This window comes from Alligator mississippiensis, chromosome 3 (genome assembly GCF_030867095.1).
Source record: "Alligator mississippiensis isolate rAllMis1 chromosome 3, rAllMis1, whole genome shotgun sequence".
NCBI classification, from domain to species: domain Eukaryota; kingdom Metazoa; phylum Chordata; order Crocodylia; family Alligatoridae; genus Alligator; species Alligator mississippiensis.
The window spans coordinates 57,507,964-57,531,139 of record NC_081826.1 but is presented as its reverse complement, the minus strand read 5'-3'; the positions used below and the strand labels follow the sequence as shown (position 1 = coordinate 57,531,139).

The window sequence follows — 23,176 nt, the reverse complement described above, 5'->3', positions numbered from 1 at the left end:
TTGGCTGACTGTCCCTCCCAGTTGGATTTGGTTGACTGGGATTTGGGTGCTTCTCCCGGTTGGATTTGGCTGACCTCTTCTTTCTTTAAGGCTGTCTTTTTGTGAAGCTGGAGAAATTATTGATACTACCATCCTTTAGCTGCTTTCTAGTTTACCAAGAAAGTCAACTTGGAGAAGCCAAACCAAGTCTACTTTCCATCCTTTTTAACATCACTTCACTGGTTCACACTTCATATTGTCCATACTGTGGCTGGACAGTTGATAAGAAAACAGTTCCTGTTGCCCCTGCTTTCTCTGTCTCCAGATATAGCTCCTAAGAGCTGAAAGATTACAAATGTTATTTTTGTAATAAAACATCAGCATAAACTAACCCACCCAATTGTGACCCTTCCTTCACCTAAGTGATCTCAGTTTCCTTGCACTCAAGCCCTCCTGACTCAATTCTTCCTGATTGCTAAGCAAACAGTTTAGTTTTTCTGTTCTTGCTGATTAGATGATTATTTACCACTTTTCTTTTTCTTGGTTTTGTGTGTTGAAACACAGACTTTTCAAAGTAGGTTCTTAACAGTTCCCAAAAACAATTTATACACAGAATTAATTATCTTTGTGGGTTTTTTTTACAGCGGGTATTAGTTCTGATATCAAGTTAAAGTGGTGTTTTCTTATTTAGGGGAAATGATAATTTTTAGTTAGAAAAGGTTAGAGGCACCTGATGGGCTGAAAATGCTGCTCTCGTTTGCCTCTTCTCTTAAGTGGATGGCCTCTGTACACCATAGAGGACTTGTGCGTGTGTGTGTATTTATATTTATATACACTTCTCTCTCTCTCTCGCTCTCTCTCTCTCTCTCTCTTTACTGGGCCATTTATATAAGTTACCAAAGATCTGGTTTGCTTTAAATTTGAGGTGTCTGGCCCAATGCACATTAAACTGTTAGAGGTGACATTTTCTTTTTGTTCAGTGTAGAACATATGTTTCACTTCTAGATAAAAGCGGGTCCTGTTAAATATATTATTTATTGTGTCTCCACTTCAGTCTGCATGTGCACCATCTCTTGTTTTTTACTAAGGATTTCATCACTTTGCTTCTCTTGGGTTAAATTACACAGAGGTGTATCAAATTCTGATTTTATTGCAAATCGCTTGGCACTGTGCTCATTACTTGTTGCCCTGAAGCAACATATTTGTTAGCAAGCTTTTTCTCAATCTCAAGTTTTCTGTAACATGCCCAATTGGGGAAAAGAAAAGTCAATTTTTATGAATAGATGTGTGAAAATTTTGGATTTGTATTAAGCTGAAAATGAATGTAGATTCAAATTTCTCATGGTAAAATGGGCCTAGAATGCTAGCCTCTTATTCTGTGGTAAGTTCTCTTTCTTGCCTCTAGGCTAGGGGTGGGCAAAATGGTGGATCCAGCTGGCAGCCAGACTCCATTTCCCAGCAGCCCCTGCCCGCATGGCTGGGGCCAATCCCCATGGCAACCCCAACCTTATGTTATCACAGCGCAGCTGCAGCTAAGGTTTCCACTGGCCCCAGCCATGCAGTCATGGGCTGCTGGGAAATGGAGTCCACTGCTGGCTGGATCCATGGGGTGGCCTATGGGCTGGACTTTGCCTACACCTACTCCAGGCCCTTATAAAAAAAAGAAGTTGGTGGCATTTCCACTGCACCTCCTTTGAGCTGAAGTCCATACTGTTGATGTTGGGCACTTAATGGGTTTTTTTTGGCTACTGAAGCAGGGGCAAATTTGATTTGTCTTTTAGAACTTAGGCAGATAAAGAATCACTTTAAATCCTCTCCTAAGTCTCTCTGTCATGATTCTTCCTGCATAAAATGAGGATTATAACCCTAGGTCACAGCGGTATTATAAAGATAACTACATTAATGCTAGGTACAGACATTACATTTATACTGGTATAAGTACTTGAAAACTGGTCTACATACATAACCGTACCAAAGCTCAGCACACACAGACCTGTTTAAAAATGGTGGACACCAGTCTAAGATAGACTTAGATGGATGTAGTATCAGACCTAAGCAATTTTGGTTAGACTGGTCTATCGAATTTCTGCAGGAGATCCCCTAACATCCAAAGTTAGGTCCCATCCCAGGTGCCTTTGTGGCCCCCTGCTTCCTCCTGCCTATGGAAGCATGCTGGAATTTGGCTCAAAATCATCTGCTTTGGCTGAGCACCTAGCTGGCCCCATCCCCAGGCTGTCACAGTACCAGGGTAGCAAAGCATCTGTCCCCAGCTCCGCATCCTACTTGCACCTGTCATTTGGGTCAGACAACGGGTAGGGGAGGAGACCAGAGGCTGGAGAGAAGGGCTACGCTTGCCAATCAGGGGTGGCATTCTCTGACAGCTTGCTTTGAGACATGCAGGAGCACCACCAACCTGCTGGCTTTTGCCAGTGCAAGCAGCCTGCATGTGTGTCTGCCCTCCCCAACCACAGGGTGAATGTATGTTCTGTTTGGTCCTAACCTAACCTAAAGTAAAGCATGAAACTTAGCTTCCACCTGGGGTTTTTTGAATGTCTGCACCTGGCCTAAAGACTTTAAGGTGCTCAAATACTAGGGCAACAAGAGCTATATGAATATGACCCAGGGTATAGTATGACCCAGGGTATAGTGTTGGCATCTGAATATGTCCCCTTCTGTAGTCTAAAAAAAAATCAAAATGAAGGGCTACCTGGAAGAAGAAATTAATTTTCAGCCTATGGTTTTGAAAGTCTAAGCCTAGATCTTAGAAAGTCTGTTTAGATCAGGGCTGGCAGATACATGGTCTGCAGGCTGGATCTGGATATGATTTGGCCCTTAAGTCTCTGGACCTACTCCACACTCCAGTTTTGACCCTGCCTGCTGTATGTGGCATGTGGGCTGCACTGCACACTGTGTGCACAGGGGATTGGTTCAGGATGTGGGCTGCATGTACTGTGCCAGAGCCAGCACACAGGACCAGTCTGGTGGGACACCTCATGCATAGAGTGTTCTGTGCTGGGTGCAGCATGCCCAGGCAGGCCAACCCAGCTGGCCTGGCTGGGCAGCAGCCACCGGTCCTGGGGCTTACTGAGTATGTGGTGTTCAAGGCTGGCATAGAGTGCATGCTATCCATTGTTCATGAGCTGGACCCTGGTACTGCTTATGGCTTGGAAGGTTTGGGTCATAGGCTGCATGCCGTATCTTGCTGGACTGGCCTGGCACACTGGCTTCAACATGGCCCAATCTAGATTAGCTCTGGAGCTAGCAGTTCTAGCAAGGCACTACATGCAGCCCTTGTCCCAGACTGACCCCTCTGTACTGCCTTCAGCACTGGGTGCAGCCTGTACACTGAAGGGAGCTCATGCCCCATGCTGCATGCACAGAGAGCCCTGGGTTGGTATATGCTGTGTGGTATATGCAACCCAGAGCCCTGGGTTGGTATATGCAGCCTGGACCTGGTGCTGCAGGACTCAGCACTGCACAGGAGGTTGGTTTCAGTCCAGCTTACAGACTGGCCCAGTGATTCTTATCCACCCTGCCGGGGCAGGTGAATTTGACACCCCTGGTTTAGATAGTTACTCACTTTCCTTATTAAAGCTTTGACAAGTTCCCTTGAATAGATTTTGATCCACTATTCTCCTGACAGTTTTCACAAAAATGAAGCTCCCATGCTTGCAACTCAATATGCAGTTATGTTACTGATAATGTTGACCCCAGCATTTTCAGAGAAACTTGTTTATTTTGAACTAACAAAAATGAACACTAACACCTATATTAAGATTAGCTAAATGTATACATATATTCAGAGTTCTCCAAATTTGCATTTTGAAGTTGAGCATTATACAATCTTGTTATTTCAGATTTCCAGCAATTCTTAGCCCCTTGTTCTCACGGGGGTAAAAACCAGTTGAAAATCAGTCCACCTTATTTTTATGCCTACCTGAGAAATGAGCAATTTTGAAAATCTGCACATCAATTTAGGGCCTAAATTAAACTTATTGGGTACTTTGAAGATCTGGCTCTAAATGTCTATTAAATTTATGTTTATATTATTATCTGCTTTCAGGTTCCTTTATTTAAGTGACAAAGTTTTGGATTTCCTATCAGATTATGGCATCTCCAGCTTAAAGTTATACTCTCAGTTGCATGCTAAACTTCTGTTTATTACTCTTAATAACAAATGAGAGAAGCTGTCCAGCTAAGTTTAAGCTCTGAATTTTTTGACATCTGCACTTTAACTGGGCTTTGTAAGAGTTAAATGGTTAGTGGTGACATACATTTCTTTAAACAAGAATGCGATGACTCAGTTTAGATGCTAGTTAAACTTTAAAATTTTCTGAGTAGAGTAACTGAAAATAATAGATTCTGGTGACTACTTAGTGATTTAAGTAGACTGTCCTATAAGAGCCAGAGTTATAGAGTTACTAACATTGGATAGGATTGTATTGAATTTGTTCTGAAACGTTACTAAGAACATATTTTAATTTACTCTGCAAACGATGAATTATAGAAATCATACAAAGGAAAGAAATCTAGGGAGGCTAGTAAGATCACTGTTGTCCTGTTTTCTTCTTTTTGAGCTGTTTAGTTTTGTATAGCCAAAGCTAGTTGTTTTACTTATCTGCGGGAAAAATAAAATATTAATCCCTCTATGATACTAGATTATTACACTGTATTTTTCAAGGTAAATGCAGATAAAACATTTAAAAGTTACCTAGCAAGCTATATAAAACATTTTTTATGAGTAAGTTTGAGTAAAACCCTGCCAAGATGAACTATTAAGAAACAGCTAATTACCCAAGTATTCTTTTAAATAAGAGTGTTTTATCTTGCTTATCAGTACCATGAGGTAGTTGTTTTTATCTTATACTTGAACTTTCTCCTCTTTTTCTCCCTTTTCATTTTACTCTCCAGAACAAGCCTCTAATTAATTTTTCAATGTAGATCAGGAAAAAAATAAGTTACCTGATATAAGCAAATAATTAACAAGCTGCACCAGTCACATGTCATTTAACTATAACTCAGCAAATCTTACAACAAAATCCTACCACACACAAAAATTGACCCCTACTAGGCAGAGAGAACTTCTTGAATGACATGAATATGTAAGGACAAGAGAACTAAAGAATACTTTTTTAAATAAATATTTGTTACCATGTCCTTTCCAACTTTGTTATCTATTGTCATATAAACAGGAAAATGCAACTTATTTCCCTGTACAATTATCAAATAGTCTCTGATGGAAAAGATAGGATTAGTAAATATAAAACTGAACAGGGCACGCATAAGCATAAAGGCAAGAGATGGCCTCAAGAGACAGAGTGCAACTTTATTAATTTTAACTACTAACAGGAGGAAATGTACTCACTTCATAGGATATTGGGAAATAATTGGGTCTGGTACAGAATAAACTATCCAAACTGACTAGAAAAGCAGGGGTAACTTCCCCAATCTAACAACATTTCTATACTTATACATAAGTTTTAACATAGCTGCCAAATTTTGGTGGACTTCACAACAGTACATAAGAAAAATGGAACTACAGAATATAGGTCTGCATGAGATTTAAAACTAACTCTTGGAAACTTTGCTTGTCTTGTCCTAATGGAAAAATGTCTTCCTTAACCCCCCCCCCCCCCCCCCAACCACAATGATTTAGCCAAACCCATAGAAAGCTTGGAAATCCATTTCAAGAACCACAGGGAGAGGTGGGGCAGAGCTGCAGGTACCTAAGATGGTGGACACAGCTTGAAATGTCTGTAAGCAGAGAGAAGGAAAAGGAATTTCCTAATATGTCCGTGAGCAGCTGCAGGAGAGGGGGAGACTCTTGTCCTGCCCTTCCACTTGCTCCTACATATAAGGTGTCCCTGCAAAGAGGGGTAGGGATGGAGGTGGAGGTTGAGTGTTTGCAGGCAAAATCTGTAAGTCTTAACTGCTGAAATATAATCATCTGACTTTGTCTCCCACAATCCTTTCTTACCATAGCCTTAAAATATTAAATCTCTTTCTTGAACGTTGCTTGCCAAGCTTATCAAAATGTACGGTAGACAACAATCTATTACTATTTTCAAGAGAAGCTGTTCTTATCTTTATGTTGAGACAAACAATTAAATGATGTGGTGGTTTAACGTATGCTATCCACATGCTAAGTAAAACACAAAAATGATGTGCTGTTGTAACAGGCAATGCAGTAGCAATATAAACTATCAGAGAATGATGATCCCTCATTATCCTTTAAAATTCATGGATATATTATATTTATCTCTAAGGGAATTCACTTTATACAACAGAAAGAGTCCATAGCATAACTAAAGCAGGAGACCAGGGCAGGAGCCATGGGCATCAACCTGGTGGAGAGGAGCAGAAAAATAACTGCTGTTGCAGCTGCACAACCACACCAGTGGCACAGCAGCAGGCAAAAGCCACTGATGCCCCCAGGAATCACTTCTACTCTGGGTGCCCAGTTGTCCTGTTATGCCTCTGGGAAGAGTAGTGTTTAGTGCATAATTATATTAAAATCTGAAGAAAGCATGAAACCCAAGCTGGTCCAATGGTCAAGTAGATTCAGGTGTTGAACTTGGTCCATTCATAACAGGTTCTCTCAGTCCTTGAAAAGACAGATCACTTCGTACCTACCCCTCACAACATGTTCTCCTCTTGCATTTACTTGGATACAGCCTAGCATTTCCAGACCTAGCTTTAGCAAGACAAGAGTGAAGATAAAAGAAATAATGACAAATATATAAAATCCTGCTGACTCAAATAGTTGGAGATTTCTCTGACCAGTCCTTACCATAATGACAGTACAGATGCATCTCTTAATTCACAGTATCTGCTGAAGTAAGCTCTTGCTCATGAAAGCTTATGCAACTAATTCGGTTAGTCCGTAGGGTGCATCTTTGCCTTGCCTTTTGCCTGACTTCAGACTAACACAGCTAACTACCTCTCTCTTAATTCTTAAATGCAGATCATTGTAATACTCATGTGTTATTTCTTTAGAAAAGGAAGTTTCTGGGGAATAAATGCTACTATATAGTTGATATAATGATTAGTATTTTGAAGAGGACTTGGCAGAAAACATCTAATGGACCACAGGATGTGTATGATTCACTTTATAAGATTTGCCTTGTAAGTCTACTTATTTCAACCAACTGTTGATAAAAAGTAGCAAAACTTTTCAGTCCAGGATTGAGCAAAAGCAAAAGTATTAATTATAATCTGTACAGAACTTTGGGTGACTACTTTATGAAGAAAAGTAGAAAACTCTATAATAATAAATTAATTTGACATTTTAAAAGCACCTCTCCCCTGTAGAGGTGTTGAATTTACAGTCCAAAGCGTGACTTGTACTTTTGAAGAAAGTCTTGCTTAACACCCATTCTGTGAAATGCTTTGTGTGCATAAGTGATCGATAAAATTAGGTAAACTAAATAGCTTTGTTTATTTTGAGCTTACCTAGATGGTGTAATATTTTCCCATTACATATGTTGCCATTAAGCTATTGTTGCCAAAATGTTAGGCCAGTCACATGGAGTGACAAAATAAACAACTGCATTTTTTTTTATGGTATTTTTTGAATAAGATGTATTCTATAGACCAGGCTTGTCCAACATATGGCCTGTGGGCTGCCATGCAGCCCGCCAAGCCATTTTCTGTGGCCCGCAGTGCTGTGACGGGAAACGAAGGTAAACATGGTTTACTTTTGTTCCCACCCCTTGTCCCTCCTCCAGCCCCTCAGCAGCTTCCTAATGACTGCTGAAGGGCTGGGGAAGGGACAAGGTTCCCACATGCACCGTGTCAGCTTAATGTTGCCAACGCTGTGCGTGTGGGAAGAGGAGTAGCCATGTGCCGCTCAGGACAGGATGAGCCCAGTCAGAGCAGCACGGGGCTCAGCTGCACTTTCCCCCTACCTGCACTGCTTAGTCCCAAGTGGCACACGGCTCCACCACTGCTTCTTCTAGCTGGTGCTGACTCGGGCGGGTCTGTCCCATCTGGAGCAGCATGCAGCTGAAGCCAGATTCCCACGTGCTGCTGGGGACAGGAGGAGCCCGGCTGGATTGGCACCGGCCAGCAGAAGCGACGGTGGAGCCATGTGCCACTCAGGACTCACTGGTGGAGGCAGGGGGAAAACACAGCTCAGCCCCTGCTGCTCTGGCCGGGCTCATCCTGTCTTGAGCAGCATACGGCTCTGCCACAGCTTCTGCTACCGGCTCCTCCCGTCCCCAGTAGCTCATGGGAAACTGGCTTCAGCTGCATGCTGCTCTGGATGGGACGGACCCAGCTGGGTCAGCACTGGCCAGGAAAAGTGGCATGCAGCTGAAGCTGGCTTTCCATGTGCTGCTGGGGATGGGAGGAGCCCGACTGGGTCTGCACTGGCCAGCAGATTGGTATAACGTGACAAGCCTATGGCTGGGGAGGGGTCAGGCTCCCTAGATCTGAGACCTGATGTAGGCTATGGCACAGAGACTCGCTCTGGAACAATGTGCTAATAAACTTGTGTCTGTACCTGCCAGGAACCCAAGTAGCAGGTGGTTGATACCTGGTAAGCTCATGTGAGTAAAGACTGCTTATTGCTTTCTGTGTGGCCTTCAAAATGTTTTTATCCTACTAAAATATGCCATACTTTGTGAGAGTCATTGCCTCTGTATGTGAAAGCAGAATCATAGCCACTGAACTAAATTCATGCCTCGTGGGAATAATCACAATTCAGCAAAATGGGCAGGAAGGAAAAGCCGAAGTTCTAAGTGTGCACCCTAAAAGAGGCCATGAAAGAGTCAGAAGCACAACCTTAGAACCAGGACAGCTATCCGGTGATGGCAGTCCAGTAGGCATGATGGGAATCCTCTACTCTCATGAGATTTAGGAAAGCAAGAGGACATGAGAGCAACATGTAGGCAGAGACAGTGTAGGGCCTTGGAGCCATGTTAATAAGTGAGGACAACTGTGTTCCCACTCTGGTCAGTGACTAATTGTGGGTACAGCTTCACTAGCTTCAAGCAACTCAAACCTGCTGCCAAAAAATAAGCCCTTCCTACCCACTTATACTTTCCCTGCTCTGAACTGGAAATGAGGCAGTGAGAGCCCTTCTAGGGTGGTCCAAGGACAGTAGAAGCAGATCACACACAGACAGTGAGAGATGTTCCCAGAATGTCCTCACCACCACATTTCTTCTGAAAAGCAGGGATATCCTGAGGTTCATTTAATGTTTGTAAAATGCTTGGAGAGCCCTACATACATGCACTGCATAGAAATGCAAAATATATTTTGACTTATTTGGTTGGCACCTTGGGCTGAGATTTTCAAAGCTGAGTCAAAAGGCCAACTTCCATTAAAATGAGTGGGATTTAGAGGGCTCCAAATCTTTTATGACAACTTTGTAACATGCCTATCAACCCCTTTTTGCAAACCTCAGCCATAGTTTGGAAGCTCAGCCAAAGAACATAAGAACATAAAAAGTGCCATGCTTGGTCAGCCCAATGGTCCATCTAGCTCAGTATCCTGTCCCGAACAGTGGAGAGGTGGATGCTATAGAGGGAGAGTTTTGAACTGGTTAGACCCATTTTATTGTCACTTCCTGCAACATCATTGGTGTCAAAGGTCACGTGACATCACTTCCTGATGTGATACTGCTTCCTGTGAGGTCTTTGAATGTAGCTCACCAGCTCACTGGGTGATAAAAAGTTCATGATCCGGCCCCATATTCAAAAAGGTTGGACACCCCTGCTATAGACATTTGTAACATGGAGGAGTGCTGTAAGTGGCCCAAATCATTAAATGGTGTAAGGTGGTTTCAAATCCTTTAGTACCATAAAAAGTTTGTCCATAATCCTTCTAATATGTCCTCTCAGATATACACAGCACAAAGTATCACCTCTAAATTGAAAACTGCAAATTGAAATTAATGGGAATGGTATGGTTAACTTTTCTAGTTGCTTTTGAACATCTAACATAACCTGAGTACATTGCCATTCGCTAAACTGTACTGGCAACATTTTCCAAATTACCAGCACATGTATGGTGAATTGAGCAAGTGTGAAGTCTTTAAATGGTTAATACAATATGACGTATCAGAAGTCATCTGGGTTTTTTGGTTTCTGCATCGTTTTATTAATGATTATTGAGGTTACAGTTGGAAGATCTGAAAACTGGATTCTTTAAGGCACAGGCATTCTTTATGATGATAATTTAGGCCTCCATTACTTTAGCAATCTGTTCTCAGTTACTACAAAATGAAAAAGCTCATCATAATTCACTAAAGAAATTTACCTAGTTTTGTCATGTGATACATTGGTACCTTATGTAATGAATCATCACTTTGAATGACCATACGAGTAAGTTAAACACCTGCACAAGTGTAGTGAATGCCTAGGAGTGGTCTCAGCATTTAAAAATGTGAGTAATGGAAACAGGCTCAGAGTACATTTCCCACAAAGATTTGTACTTATGTTTCACCTGGCATGATTTCTTACATCTAATCCTATTGCCCAGCCTAATAAGTGTGCTGAGAAAATATTTCATTAAATTCACATATTGACTATGGTTTTTGATGTTTAATTTAGCTGCTAAACTTTTAGGACAAACTTGAGATGTAGTGGAAAGTATTGAAGTGACAGAAAACTGAACTTGTCCTGTTTCTAAATTAAAGATAGCAGTTGATACTATGTTGAGAAGCTTGCCTTATTTTATACCTTAGATCAGCTTAGTGAGAGGAGTTGTTCTGCCATGCATTTAATCCTATGATGCACATATTGTTTAGTAAATTTATCATTAATCAGAAGCCAGCCTTGTCCATGTTTGGTTCTGCAACTTTTGTCTTTGTATTTTAGGTTTTTTATGTATTGCAATGTTTAAGAATTGAGATGTTATTTTTCTATCATAGTACAGAAGTCCTTCCTTATGCACAAGAACAAACTTACATCGTACAAAACTACTAAATGCAATAATTAGCCTTGCATTTTCAGCTCAATTAAGACCCATATGATTCATTTTTTTCTGATGTTAAATATTACATTCAAAAGTAGTCTTAATTCTCCGAGTGATCCAGGTGATGCTCTTCTTTCTGCTACCTGCCCTGTCTGTCACTGTGATGCATGCCCACTCCCAAATCTACCATGTGCCCCATGTACACAGGGTGTCCATGCCATTTGTGACATGTGTGCTGTAGGTTGGCCATCCTCACACTGAAGTATACAATATTTTCAAAGAAACAGTCCCTCCCCCTTGATTAGCTATAAAATAATTAGTGATAGGCTTGAAGCACAAATCTTGTCTAGCTGCTATATACAAGGATAACATTGATGGTTTTGGTTTGATATATGCTGAATACAGGAGCCATCTACAAAATTTGGCCATGGATTTGAATTCTTTTACTTCTCATTTTGGTTTAAGTGTAATTAGAGCATTTTTGTGGTATTTTACTATAAATGTGATCATGTTGTAAAGATATAGGTTAGGGTATAAGTACAAAGGCCAGAATTAAATTTATAAGGAGCAGCAACATTTATTTTTTGAGGGCCTAGTTATATTAAAAATAAGCTACAAATGAAGAATACATTATTATTTTTCTTTACAGTGAATGTTTTTGGGTATGAATTCTATACATAGGTAATTTTTGTCCCTTGAAGTTATTTGTTAGTAAATGTGAAATGATAAATGCTACTAGAAAAGCCATTCTATGAAACTAAAATGCCAACTTTCTTGCATGTTTGTCTTTGAAATGAATTGGTGATCTGTGCCCAGTACCTGTCACATAGTATGGTGATCACTAATTAGCCCCTGTTGTCTTTTAGCTGAGAGGCAAATAGTAGTATAAGAAAGAACACCAGACTTCTCTGGTACTGTGGGATGGTACATCCCTCTAGAGCAGAGTAAATAAATTTGTAAATGTACACATATGAGGAAGTGTCTGAAGAACTGGAAATATATAATCTAGAGAAGAGAAGATGAGGTTTGAACAGTCTTCAAAATACATAAAGAAGCTTGTTGTAATGAAGACAGTGATTAATTATCATCTGTGTCCACAGAGGACGAAAAGTAATGTGACTAAATTGCAACCAGGAAGATTTCAGATAGATATTAGGAAGAATTTTCTCACCATGTGAGTGAATAAACACTGGAACAGATTATCTAGAAAAGCTATGGAATCTCTTTCTCTGGCAATTTTTTAATGCAGGTTAGATAAACATTCATTTAGGATGGTTTAGACAGGGTGGTCCTGCCTTGAGTAGAACTAAATGACATTTTGAGATCCCTTCCAGCCATATTTTTTCTATGATTCTGCAATAAAGTAAGGAAATTTGCACTGCTGCTTTCTGTACATAACTGTTATATATATAAATTGAGTAATTTATTTTTGGCAGTTTTACTGAATTAAGATATCATTTAAGAACGGGATTCAAGATTGTGGCTCAGCATGCATAAAGTTTTCATTAAGCTTCTCAGAGGCTGTGAAGGTTCAGTGTTGCACTCCTCACTCTAATGGGTATAATATAGTGTCCATCCTATCAATTCATTGGGTAACATAGATATGTTAGGTAGTGGAAAGACACCCTGGATACACTTTTGCCCTACAGGAGTGGGAACACTTGAGATGCAGATTGACTCACTGTTTCTTGCTTAGTATATATTATTAAATAACGTACTCCAGCAAAATCTTCCCCAACTCACAACATGAAATTTTTTTAGGGACCTAACTTTGTCAATCCAGAATAGGCACACATGAGAAGTTAGTCCTACATAATATTTTGGCTTGCCACTTTGAAATGGCAGGTTTTGGCATCAGTGGTGCCTTTTTCAGCAAGACTTTTATGGAAATAACCTTGATTTTATTAGCTTGTGTTCTGTTTTATACCATGAACAGAAAGGGTGATTAAATCTAATACAGCAAGCAGAACAATTAACAGGCTTAAGATAAGATAAGAATAATGTCTGCTTGAGCCTTTATCAGTTGATAATGAGCTAATATTAAAAAAAAAGTATTGTGCTGTTTTTTTTTTTGCCAGAATTACTCACAAATAATTTTAAAAAATCCTTTCTTGCTCTGGTTTACAAATTGTATATCTCAAAGGAGCATTGTTTTAGCCCAACTAGTCATTCTATTTTTAAACTTTCATATTATCTAGACTAATATCCCCTAGCTGTCAGAGGTAGATGGTCTGACTCAGAATCTGAAGGAGCATCTTATGGTACTAGTTGCAAGGTCAGACAGAATTTGAAAAGCAATGCAGGTGCTTAATAATAGGAAAAGAATATTGCTCTGTATGGGACTGAATGCTAGTGAGCATTACAAAGCTGGAACTGACTGTGGCTGAATGGTGCCATACATCATCCGGTGCATAGATTTATGGCAAAATCCTGTTTCACTTTATGTGCCCAAATGGCAGATATCCAGCCAAATAACTGCCATTTTTAGCACTTTGCCCTCCTCTGGAAAGTAATCCTTTAGGCATCCATGACAGGAGGACCACCAAGACAACTAGAGGGTGGCTTGTTAAGTGTGATGGAAGCTACTCTTGATGGGAGAGGGCCCTAAGTTCAAGCTGGCCCTATGGGGCAGATCCAAAGGGGATACTTTGGCTTTGTGGCACGTGAGCTTTCAGCACAAGGTCTACCCAGAGCAAGCCCCTGCTTTGTATCTGAGCTCCAAGCCCACTGCTCAAACAGAGCTTCAGCAGGAGCCTGTATTGACCAGGCAGTGAACCCAGAGCTCACTGCATATGTGGCACAGCCAAATGGGGTGAGGGCACACCCCCCCCCCCCTTGCCCTGTTCCAGGATCTGCTAATGGCTAGCCCCAAACTTCCTCACACCTCTTCCCATTTTATCCAATGAATATTAAATGCAAAGTACAGTGGCTTCAAGGAAGAGGGGACTAGATAATGACTAACCTGTGTCATGGCGGCACTGTGGTGGAAGTTTGAAAGAGGCAGGGTCAGATCCATCCTTGGAAAGCACCAAATCATTGATCAGAGGAGTACCTCTCTTCCCCAGTTTTTCCTGGGCTATAATTTTGGCAAACCTGCTTGGGGATGCACATAGAAAATTCTGTAATTACATGGCTCCCACCGCTGCACACACCCCAAGGGAAGGCATGGGGGGCCAGATTTGTGAACAGGGCGAGGGCGAGCTGCCTGCTGTGCACTCGGGGCCAAGGGCTGTGCCGGCCTCTTCCAGGCAGGGGGGCTGGTCCGGTGCTGCACTCGGGGAGGGTGGGGTAGGGCAAGCAGTGGCAGTGCTGGGAGCGGGGTTAAGGGGTTGCTATGAAGAATTTTGCAGTGGTTGTAGCCCACCCCATAATCCACCCTCCCAGCACCACTGCTGCCTGCCCCACCCACCCCTCCCACTCTGAGCACAGCCCTGGCCCAGCCCCCCTGCTGGGAAGAGGCCAGCAGAGCCCCAGCTCTGGCTGTGCAGCAAGCAGCCCACCCTCGCCCTGCACACAGATCCAGGGGTTACATACTCCCCGTACCTCCCCTGGGGGTGCACCCAGCAGCTGGAGCTTCCTCCCCTCCCTGTGACCTCTGGATGAGCTGTCCATGGCTCCTTCCGGTGCCCCACTCCACCCCAGCTGGGTGGTGCCTACCCCTGCCCCAGCCCTACTCCTTCCCTCACCATGGGAATCTTGATCTGCCCCCCCTATGGCTCTTCCCCCACAACAGACTTACCAACCAGATGCTGCTCACCAAGCTGCCGGGTTGCATATCAACAATCATATCAGTATCAGCTGATATGCCTGGTTAATAATTGGCCAAAAAAAATCATTATTGGTGCACCCCTAATCACTGAGGGCCCTCATACAGCAAAACTGACGTTCTACTGGGGAATGGATAGGGGCAGGGCAGGATTTGCTCACATGGTGTATGACTTCTTTACCTTCTGTCTTAAATTCTGAAGAGCTCTAGTTAGTAAACATTCTCTGTGCCCTAGCATATCAGAAGAATCATGGAACCAAGAGTGAGGACAGATGGCACTGAGTAGTCCCTTTGAAAATGGCAAGTACATTAGCCTGCAGTACAGTCCTAAGCCTTCATCAGTGGGTGCCATGTAGCCATAGCCAAATCCAGGGCTTGTAAAAGGGGTGTGTAGGAGCAGCGACTGGTGCTGCAAGGGTGGCTGCACTCTTCTTTGCCCCTCCTCACACTCAACCTCCCCCAACACCTGAGTAGCCAGATCATGCTGCAGGAGCAGCAGATGGGGATTTTTTTGAAGCCCCATAATCAGTTAAGAATCCACACAACAGGTCTTGGCACCACCTACCATCTGTTCTTAGTGGCACCTCCTCCCCTTCTCATTACCACCCTTCCCCTGTCTATTTACACCTCTGGGGACAGGAAGGGGAGACCTGCCCATCAGCACCACTGTCCTGGCTACTCCTGCCCCATCCCGGCTGTGGTTGTGGGAAGTGGCTGTGCAGGGAGCTGGGCTCATTTAGGGACAATAACAGCAGCAGAGCAGGTTCCCTCTCCCTGTGATCATGAGCTGGTGGGAAACAACTTGGGGTGACCTGTCAGGGAGGTGAATCCCACCTTCCACCAGTGCTACTGTTGAGCCCAGCTTGATACAGCCATTGCCGGAATGGGGCAGGAGTGATTCTATGGCTTCCCCTGCTCCTGGGTCAGTTGGGAACTGGTTGGATCTGCCCTTCCTGTGCCCAGAGACATAAATAGAGAGGGAGAAGAGCGGGTGGGGAAGGGAGGTGCTGCTAAGCATGGAAGGCAAAGGAGGGGGTGTCAAGACAGGGCAGTGCAAGATTTTTACCTCTTTCAAGGACTTAAAACAATCTCTGGCTGCTTCTCCTGCAGCATGATCTGGACTCTGCAAGGTACTAATCATCCAGGGCTTTGAGGAACCAAAGCCACTGAGCTACACTGCGGAAATGGGGGATGTGACTGTGTCATGAAACTACCTTGACACTTTTTTGACCCATAAGTGATGGAGATAAAAATCTTTCCCCTCCTCACTTTGAAGTTATTCTTGTGCCTGAGAATTTGCAGGATTGGGACTTTGATCTTGTAATGTAACTATTCTTAATTTAAATTGCACAATAGGAAGTTTTGGTAAAAATAATCCAATTATAACTTACAGAAAGATCACACTTTCATTCAGAAATCCTGTCTGAAGCGTGGGACACATAGCTGAGAGAAAAAGGTAATTAACATTCAGACCTTTTTATACCATTTTAAGTAATGTGCTTTATCCTGTGAGTCAATAACTAGTGACTAATTAGTTTAATAGCAATTGCTGCATTACTAAGATACAATTAATGAGGACCATTTGGAAAATGAAAACTTAAAAATGTGGAATGATTCTAGTGTACAACACTTTCTGGATCTTTTCTAAATAAAGGGGTATTTCAAGTGGATATTATTTCTTCCAAAATCCCATTTTAAGAACATTCTAAATTTGCTTTTAAAAACAGACAAGCCTTTGGGCAAACAGCCCTTACTCAGGACTGGGAAACTAGACATTTGTAGACTGTAGCAAAATAAGTAGCAGCCTTCGCAGTTGTTTCATGCTGTCCTAGCTCCCATGAGTCACTGGTGACTGGACTGGAGAGAGCCACAGAAAGTCCAACAAAAACAAACAGTAGATTGTGATACCTACTTCTTTGTGAATGATGAGTACCTCTGTTCTATTCTATGGGATTTGGGGACTAGATAGATTAATATTGAGAATATTTTTGTTCTTCAGGAATGTCCCTCCCTTGCTAGGTCTCTTGTAGTTTTTTTCCCCAGTGGAGATGGTAGAATTTCCTATCCTTCCATTGTTGTTTTTTGTTATTGTCAAAACTGCTTTTCATGGGGTCAGTTTGTGACTATATTTGGTAGAACAATCTCTGAATCTTTTTAGTAACCATGTAACCAGTTACTGGAGAAGATTAATTATATGCTAGTCAGTTACACAGCTCCATATATATGGTGTTTAGAGTAATTGTATGCACAGTGAGCATCTATGATGAATTGCCTAGATTATTTCCCACAAAGAATCATTTAAAAACACATTGTTCATCTGCTGCCTTCAAACCTGTTTGCAAAGAATGCACACAAGTGGTTTAAGCTAGGTTTAGGAAAAAAGAATCTCCCTGTAGCCTATCAGGTTGGTATGGCCAACCCCAAAGTGATTTATCTATTGAACAATAGCCCATTATATCCTCAGCATATTCCACTCCTTTTCTAGAAAGCCGTGCAGAAAGAAGAGCATTTGAACGAATGTACAGACTGTTCCTATGTGGAAGAAACAAAGTGGTTTTTCATTTAAGATCTTTCATGCTCCCACAGGTTGTGAAGTAGAGGTCAAACAGTGGGCAGCATTTGGCACTACCTTACTAAAGTGACTAGACTTGCCTATTGGGTACTCTTCTCAATGAACTTAAGAACTCCTGATAAGACAGTTGCATGAACATTCCAAGATTATCAGAAGAATTGCCTGGTCTACCATAAAAAAGAAAAAAGTACAGGCAGAATATGGCATGCAGAAGCAGTTTTATAGCTCCTCCCATTGCAGCACATAAGTGACACAGTTACAGTTAACTTTGGATTATCAATCACTAGTTCCCAGCAAAATAGAGTAGATCTCATCATAGTACAGTTGTACTTTTGAGCTGCTTTCCTTTAGTGTGTCCACGCTCAGTGATGAGGCTGTCGGAACCAATATTGGACATGGAAATGGCAAACTACAGTGAAGTGTTAGATCCAACGTATACTTCATTGGAGTTTGAAACTATGCAGATTCTGTATAATGGCAATGGTGAGTTCTCATCTGCTTGGTAATACAAAATCAAGGAAGAAGTTAACAGAAAAAGTAATATTGAATAATACTGTAAGGTGTTAGATTTGTTATTAATGTGGAATTTGGTTGTTTTCAATGCTACAAATCTGTTCTTTTATACTTCATCACTAACTCTAAAGTAATAAATTTATAACTCTTCTACATTAAAGAAAATAAAATACCAGTTATGTGTAAGAAAGTGACTGACATTGTCATCAGTCAGTTAATCAAAGGAAATGGGTATGTTCAGGAATTGTTTTATTTACTATAGGACAAATGAATAACTAGTACTGATAGTTTTTGGCATGAATTTATATTTTGTATATAACGCTTAAAAAGAACAAAATTATCCAACGGTTTGTGAAATATGATTGGTTATGAAGAACATTATCTCTTTGTTTTTGATGTCATTTCCAATTGATGGACTGATGTTTTATTTATAAAATGTTAATCTGATCTTTCCAGATTGTGTACATGTAAATGAAAATGAGGTTATAATCACATTGACTCCTTGCAAGCTAATATTTAGCAGGGAGAAGTTCCTGGTATTTGTCTAATGTAACATTTTAACTCCAGAGAGAGGTAGCTAGTTGCATTAGCCTGAAGTTAGGTTGGAGTTGTTTATGCTGTGGTTTTATGAGAAACTCAACTAATGAATTGTAACTCAAATATGTAGCATCCTGTATTTAACTTGACCCAAACTGAATATTGTCCAACAGATATAAAATAAATGTCAGTCTTTGAAAGCGAATATTTTAATTAAAGACCATTAATTATAAGTTGAGAACTGTTAATACACTTTTCCTTGCCTTAGTCGTTTTTAGTAAATTATGAAAAAGCAGATCCACTCTTAATTTTTATTTTTAAAACTAGAACAAATATTTCATGATCTGTGGGAAGTTTCATTTGTATCTGTATCTTGTTCCCTATAACTTCTTTGTGAAAAATGCTCATACCGCATACCTCACAACATCCAATATAGTACTTATGCAGCCCTTTATAAGTGTGCCTTGAAACTTTTGGCTGAAATGCTGAAGTTATTTTGAAGCTAGGTTAAGTAACAGAAATATAATTTGGTCTTTGATTGCACTTAAGTGGAATTAAAGAACAAGAAAAAATTCTTCTTTAGCCATCTTAAATGAGTGCAAGTTTTAACAATAGTTTCTTCATGTTTGGTTCATTCTTTACTTTTTTAAAATATGTTTTAACAAGGATGATTTCCCTGGTACTTTTTAATTTTGGCTTAAAATTATTCCTTTACAAATCTGTTAATACTGTATGAAGGGCTGATGGAGGTCATGAGGGGATGGGGGTGGGGTTCTTCCTTGAAACACAGCTGGTTGAATTATTCATTATAAATGCTTAGTTAACAATTATTATTTGTTAAATGTGGTAGTTTTTTTTTTTTTCTGCTGGCAATTCAGTTATGAACTTCTGTTAAGTAACCGTTGGCTAATGTGTAAGTCCTTATGGCTAAGGCACTAGATTAGGACACGGAAAATGTGGGTTCATTTTGAAGTTCTGCTACCTATTCCTCTTCTGAACTTGAACAAATCTCTTAATTAGGGTTGGTAAAAGGGACTTAAACCACATTCAGGCAGAAAAAAAAAACACTTCAAAATCAGGTCAATATCTCTTTTATTTTAGAAGAAAACTGGGGAACAGGGAGAAAAAAGAGGTTTGACACTATTATAACATTTTGCATTGACTTTTTTTTTAAAGAAATGTTTCAGCTTTTTTTCATTTTGAAAGGACTTTTCATTAATTTATTTGATATTATTTTACTATATCATAATGCTAAATAAAAAAAAGACTAAAGAAAAATGTTTCAGTTTTGTCAAAACTAACCATTTCCATGAACCCCAAACATTAATTTTTTTTTTTTTCCAATTCAGGACAGAGCTGTATTTTCAAATATCTAAATTCATTTTAAAATGGAAATGACATCCTCTGCACAGCTTTACTTTTAATCTATGTGGGTACGTCTACATGTGCAACTAGTATGTCTAAATAAAGTCCAGCACAGTTTGCACTGGAATTTATTGCTCATGGGTGCACTGTTTGCATGTGCACCCAGGACCACTGCATGTTGAACTGGGGTGGACGGCCTGTCAGTCTAGGGCTGCTCTGACCCAGCTCAACTTGCTGCAGAGGGGTTGGCTGGGGCTAGCAGGTAGGCAACCCCTGCGTTGAAGCACCCTCATGCCATAGCCAGGCCCATCAGTGTCTACATGTGCGTTGCAGCTGAGTAAATAACTCTGCTGTAGGATAGTACTTGTGTCTGGCAGTACTATCCTATGGCGGAGTTAATTATTTGACTCTGTCTTAATAGCACCACACCTGTAGATGCTGACATTTTACTGTGGAGCTAATTAGATAACTCCGTAGTAAATGTCTCATGTAAACCCACCCAGTAAGTCTTAATTCCGTCTGTCAAACATGATTACTAATGCTCCCTTTCTTTCACTTTTTAATGTGTCTGTTTAGACTGTAAGTTGTTTTGGACAGGGTCTATGCTTTATTGTATGTACATGCAGCACCTTGACTATAGGACCTCAATCTCAGTGAACAAATAATATGTGTTAATGATGATAGTTTGCGTGAACAACTTTAGCTTATGGATTGCATGCCAATAATTCTGCGTCAGCCTTTCAGCAAACTTTACTTGCAAGAAAATATCATTAAAACAATGCTCACCATCCAGTTTTTCCATGTAATTCTATTGAAATTTTCTCTTTATGCTTTTGTCAAAAATAGTTTATATTCCTTGCAGAGAAGTGACCATAGTTGCTGAATGTTATAAAAAAAAATTTGTTTCATCAGCTAACCAGAAAAAATATTGTCGTGTCAATATCTGTCTTGCTTATTTGTTAGCACAAATATTTCACTGAATACACACAGTACAGTTAAGTATTTTTATACTTTAACTTTCAAGTACCTTCTTTAAATCTGAAAGAGTTTTTACACTTTCAAGTAACTGCTTCAAATCTGAAAGAGTTAAGACAAAAAGTTGTTATGAGTATGCTTTTATAAGTATTATATATTCTGCCAATCAATGATAAGCTTGAAAGTGCTCTTTAGAACCACATGCCATTATGCAGAGGGTGTCTTTGAATTGTCGCTAAATAATAAAAGCCAATTTAAAGACATAAGGCCAGTAAAATCACCATGTGAATGTAAATTTGTCCTGGTGTAGCAGTCATTTCACTGTTTAATCATAATTACATTTGTTGTGCTTGTCCTTCATCAGACAGTTCTACAGCAGAACCGCTCAACATGAACACTGCTGACAGTGGAGCCAGTGGGTTTTGTGCAATATGTGGAGACAGAGCAACTGGCAAACATTATGGTGCCTCCAGTTGTGATGGATGCAAGGGATTCTTCCGACGTAGTATACGGAAAAGTCATGTTTATACCTGCAGGTATTTTAAATGTTCAGCTTTAAAAATTTAGTTCATTAAACCAGTAGCAAAACAGTGCAAAAATAGCTTCCAGGCCTAATGTGCACAGTAAGATTTTCAGTCTTTGAACAATAAAGAGGATAAAACATAGTTGTTTATTAATGTTAATAAAGGAGAAAAACACATTCACTACTGACCACTCATGTCTGGAAAAAATACTTTAATACTTACCTTCCTCTCATGTGGAAGTTGCACTGAAGAAAGCCAACTTTAAGACAGTATCTTTTTACTACCCTCCATCATTTTCCACTATCTTTTACCAATTATATTTTGCTATATAGACTATATGTCATTCATCCTTAATAGCCTCAGGTTTGTTGTATCAAGACAGATCCTTGGCTTCTTTTTTGTTCTGAAAGACCTGTTGACATCATTGGAGTTAGCCTGACTTACAAGAATTAGAACAAGAATTTCTTTAAAAAAAAAAAAAAATCTGTATTTGTAATAAGCAGAATTTTGATGATTTCTTACTATATTTTTGATGAAGAGGAAATTTTTAAAAATTCTTATGACTCCTAGGCTTTAATTTAGAATTCATAAAATATGTATTTTAAAGAACTCCACACTGCTGGAAATGTTTTTCTGTTGTCCTTCAGTTCTACTGTGCTTTTTCTTTTTTGGATGCACCAAACTCTTACATGAACTAAAATGGAGACTCAAGGAGCCCCACCTTGATCACTGTCAGTCAAGTATGGAGTTGAGCACTTCTCTGGAGTGCTCAGGGAGTTTTTCCTCTCTGAGGTAGTGACAGAGGCAGACCCCCCAAAAAACTTCCTCCAACAAAGCATAATTTGTTTCACCCATCATTATGCCAAACAAAAATGAGGAAATAGACTTTAATCTTGTTTCCCCTTATATTCACCGTACGTTCCTTTGCATACTTTGGTAACTTCCTTTCAACTATCTCCAAGGTGGGCTGGGTAAATAAGACCACATTTTTCCATGTATGAGCATAAGGTGTGCTGAAAGACTTTCTTTCCTTGCTTGCCTAGGTTAGCATCCTAAGAATTTCAGTATACCCTTTGATCTGAGGTTCAGCCTTGTTAGAGTAAAACCACTACTTCAGGATTTGGGGCATGTGTAGATGAAATGGGGGCCCTAAATTGAAACAGTGGGTTTTAAAAAACATTGCTTCAATTTAGGGCTGATTAAACCCCCATGTCATGCACACACCCCGCTGACTTACCTGGCTCTCCAGTGGGGAGGGGAAGGAAGGGTGGACTGCTGGTGGGTGAAGTGGTCCCTGGGCTGCAGTGGTGGGGGCGGGGCTGGTGCTTCCCTCTGTGGCAGTGGCAGCCCCCTGCAGGCACCTGGCTCGGGCAGTCCAAGGGGGCACTGAAACTGTGGAGGGAAGCACCAGGCCCCCGTGCAGCTCAGGCAGGCTCCGGGGGGGAAAAAAAATCAGGCTCACCGCTTTTCTTGGGCGGAGCTGTTTTCCCAGGCTGCTGCCAGGCTGCCTGCAGGGCTTCCGGCAGAGCCCCTGAGCTGCACGGAGCCCAGTGTTTCACTCCACGGCTCTAGGGGCAGCAAACTAAAACTCCTCGAAGGCAATACACCACTGAGGCATGCAAACACTGACACCATTAAAGTGTCAGTACAAAAGCAAATGCAAAAGCATTTAACCCACTTTAAAGTGTTGTGCACACATGCCTCTTGTTTTGTCTACACACATTATTTATTATTTTCCAAATAGTAGCTTCCTCAATATAGATTGTGAAAGGGCTCCTGCTGTTCTTTATGATTGTCCCTTACTTTTTGCTGTTGTTTGAATTCCAGTGAATTTCCCCAGAACAGAACCCTTCGCTTGTGCTCTATGCTGGTTAATATCACATAGGTAAACTGAAGTGAATACGAGTATCTGAAAAAATGATACACATGGTTCCATCCGTTTCTACCTTTTCTCCTTACAAGATATTATTCCTGTCAAATGAATAGGTCAAAAATATCTTTCAGGGCTAAAATACAGAATAAAGG

General features: G+C 40.7%; 1 protein-coding gene across 6 annotated transcripts in view; it reads left to right on the top strand.

The window, feature by feature from the left end:
* The window catches only part of HNF4G (hepatocyte nuclear factor 4 gamma), an 89,543-nt gene that overhangs the window by 46,345 nt on the left and 20,022 nt on the right, over positions 1-23,176 (top strand). For 4 of the 6 annotated variants that reach the window (XM_019498638.2, XM_019498637.2, XM_019498636.2 and 1 more), the window contains one exon: positions 20,992-21,163. In XM_019498638.2, the coding sequence (XP_019354183.1) occupies positions 21,018-21,163 (146 nt within the window). In that variant the 5' untranslated portion in view covers positions 20,992-21,017. Of the gene's footprint in view, positions 1-17,520; positions 17,721-20,991; positions 21,164-23,176 lie in introns of those variants that run through there. The other 2 variants (XM_019498634.2, XM_019498635.2) reach the window with 2 other exon arrangements.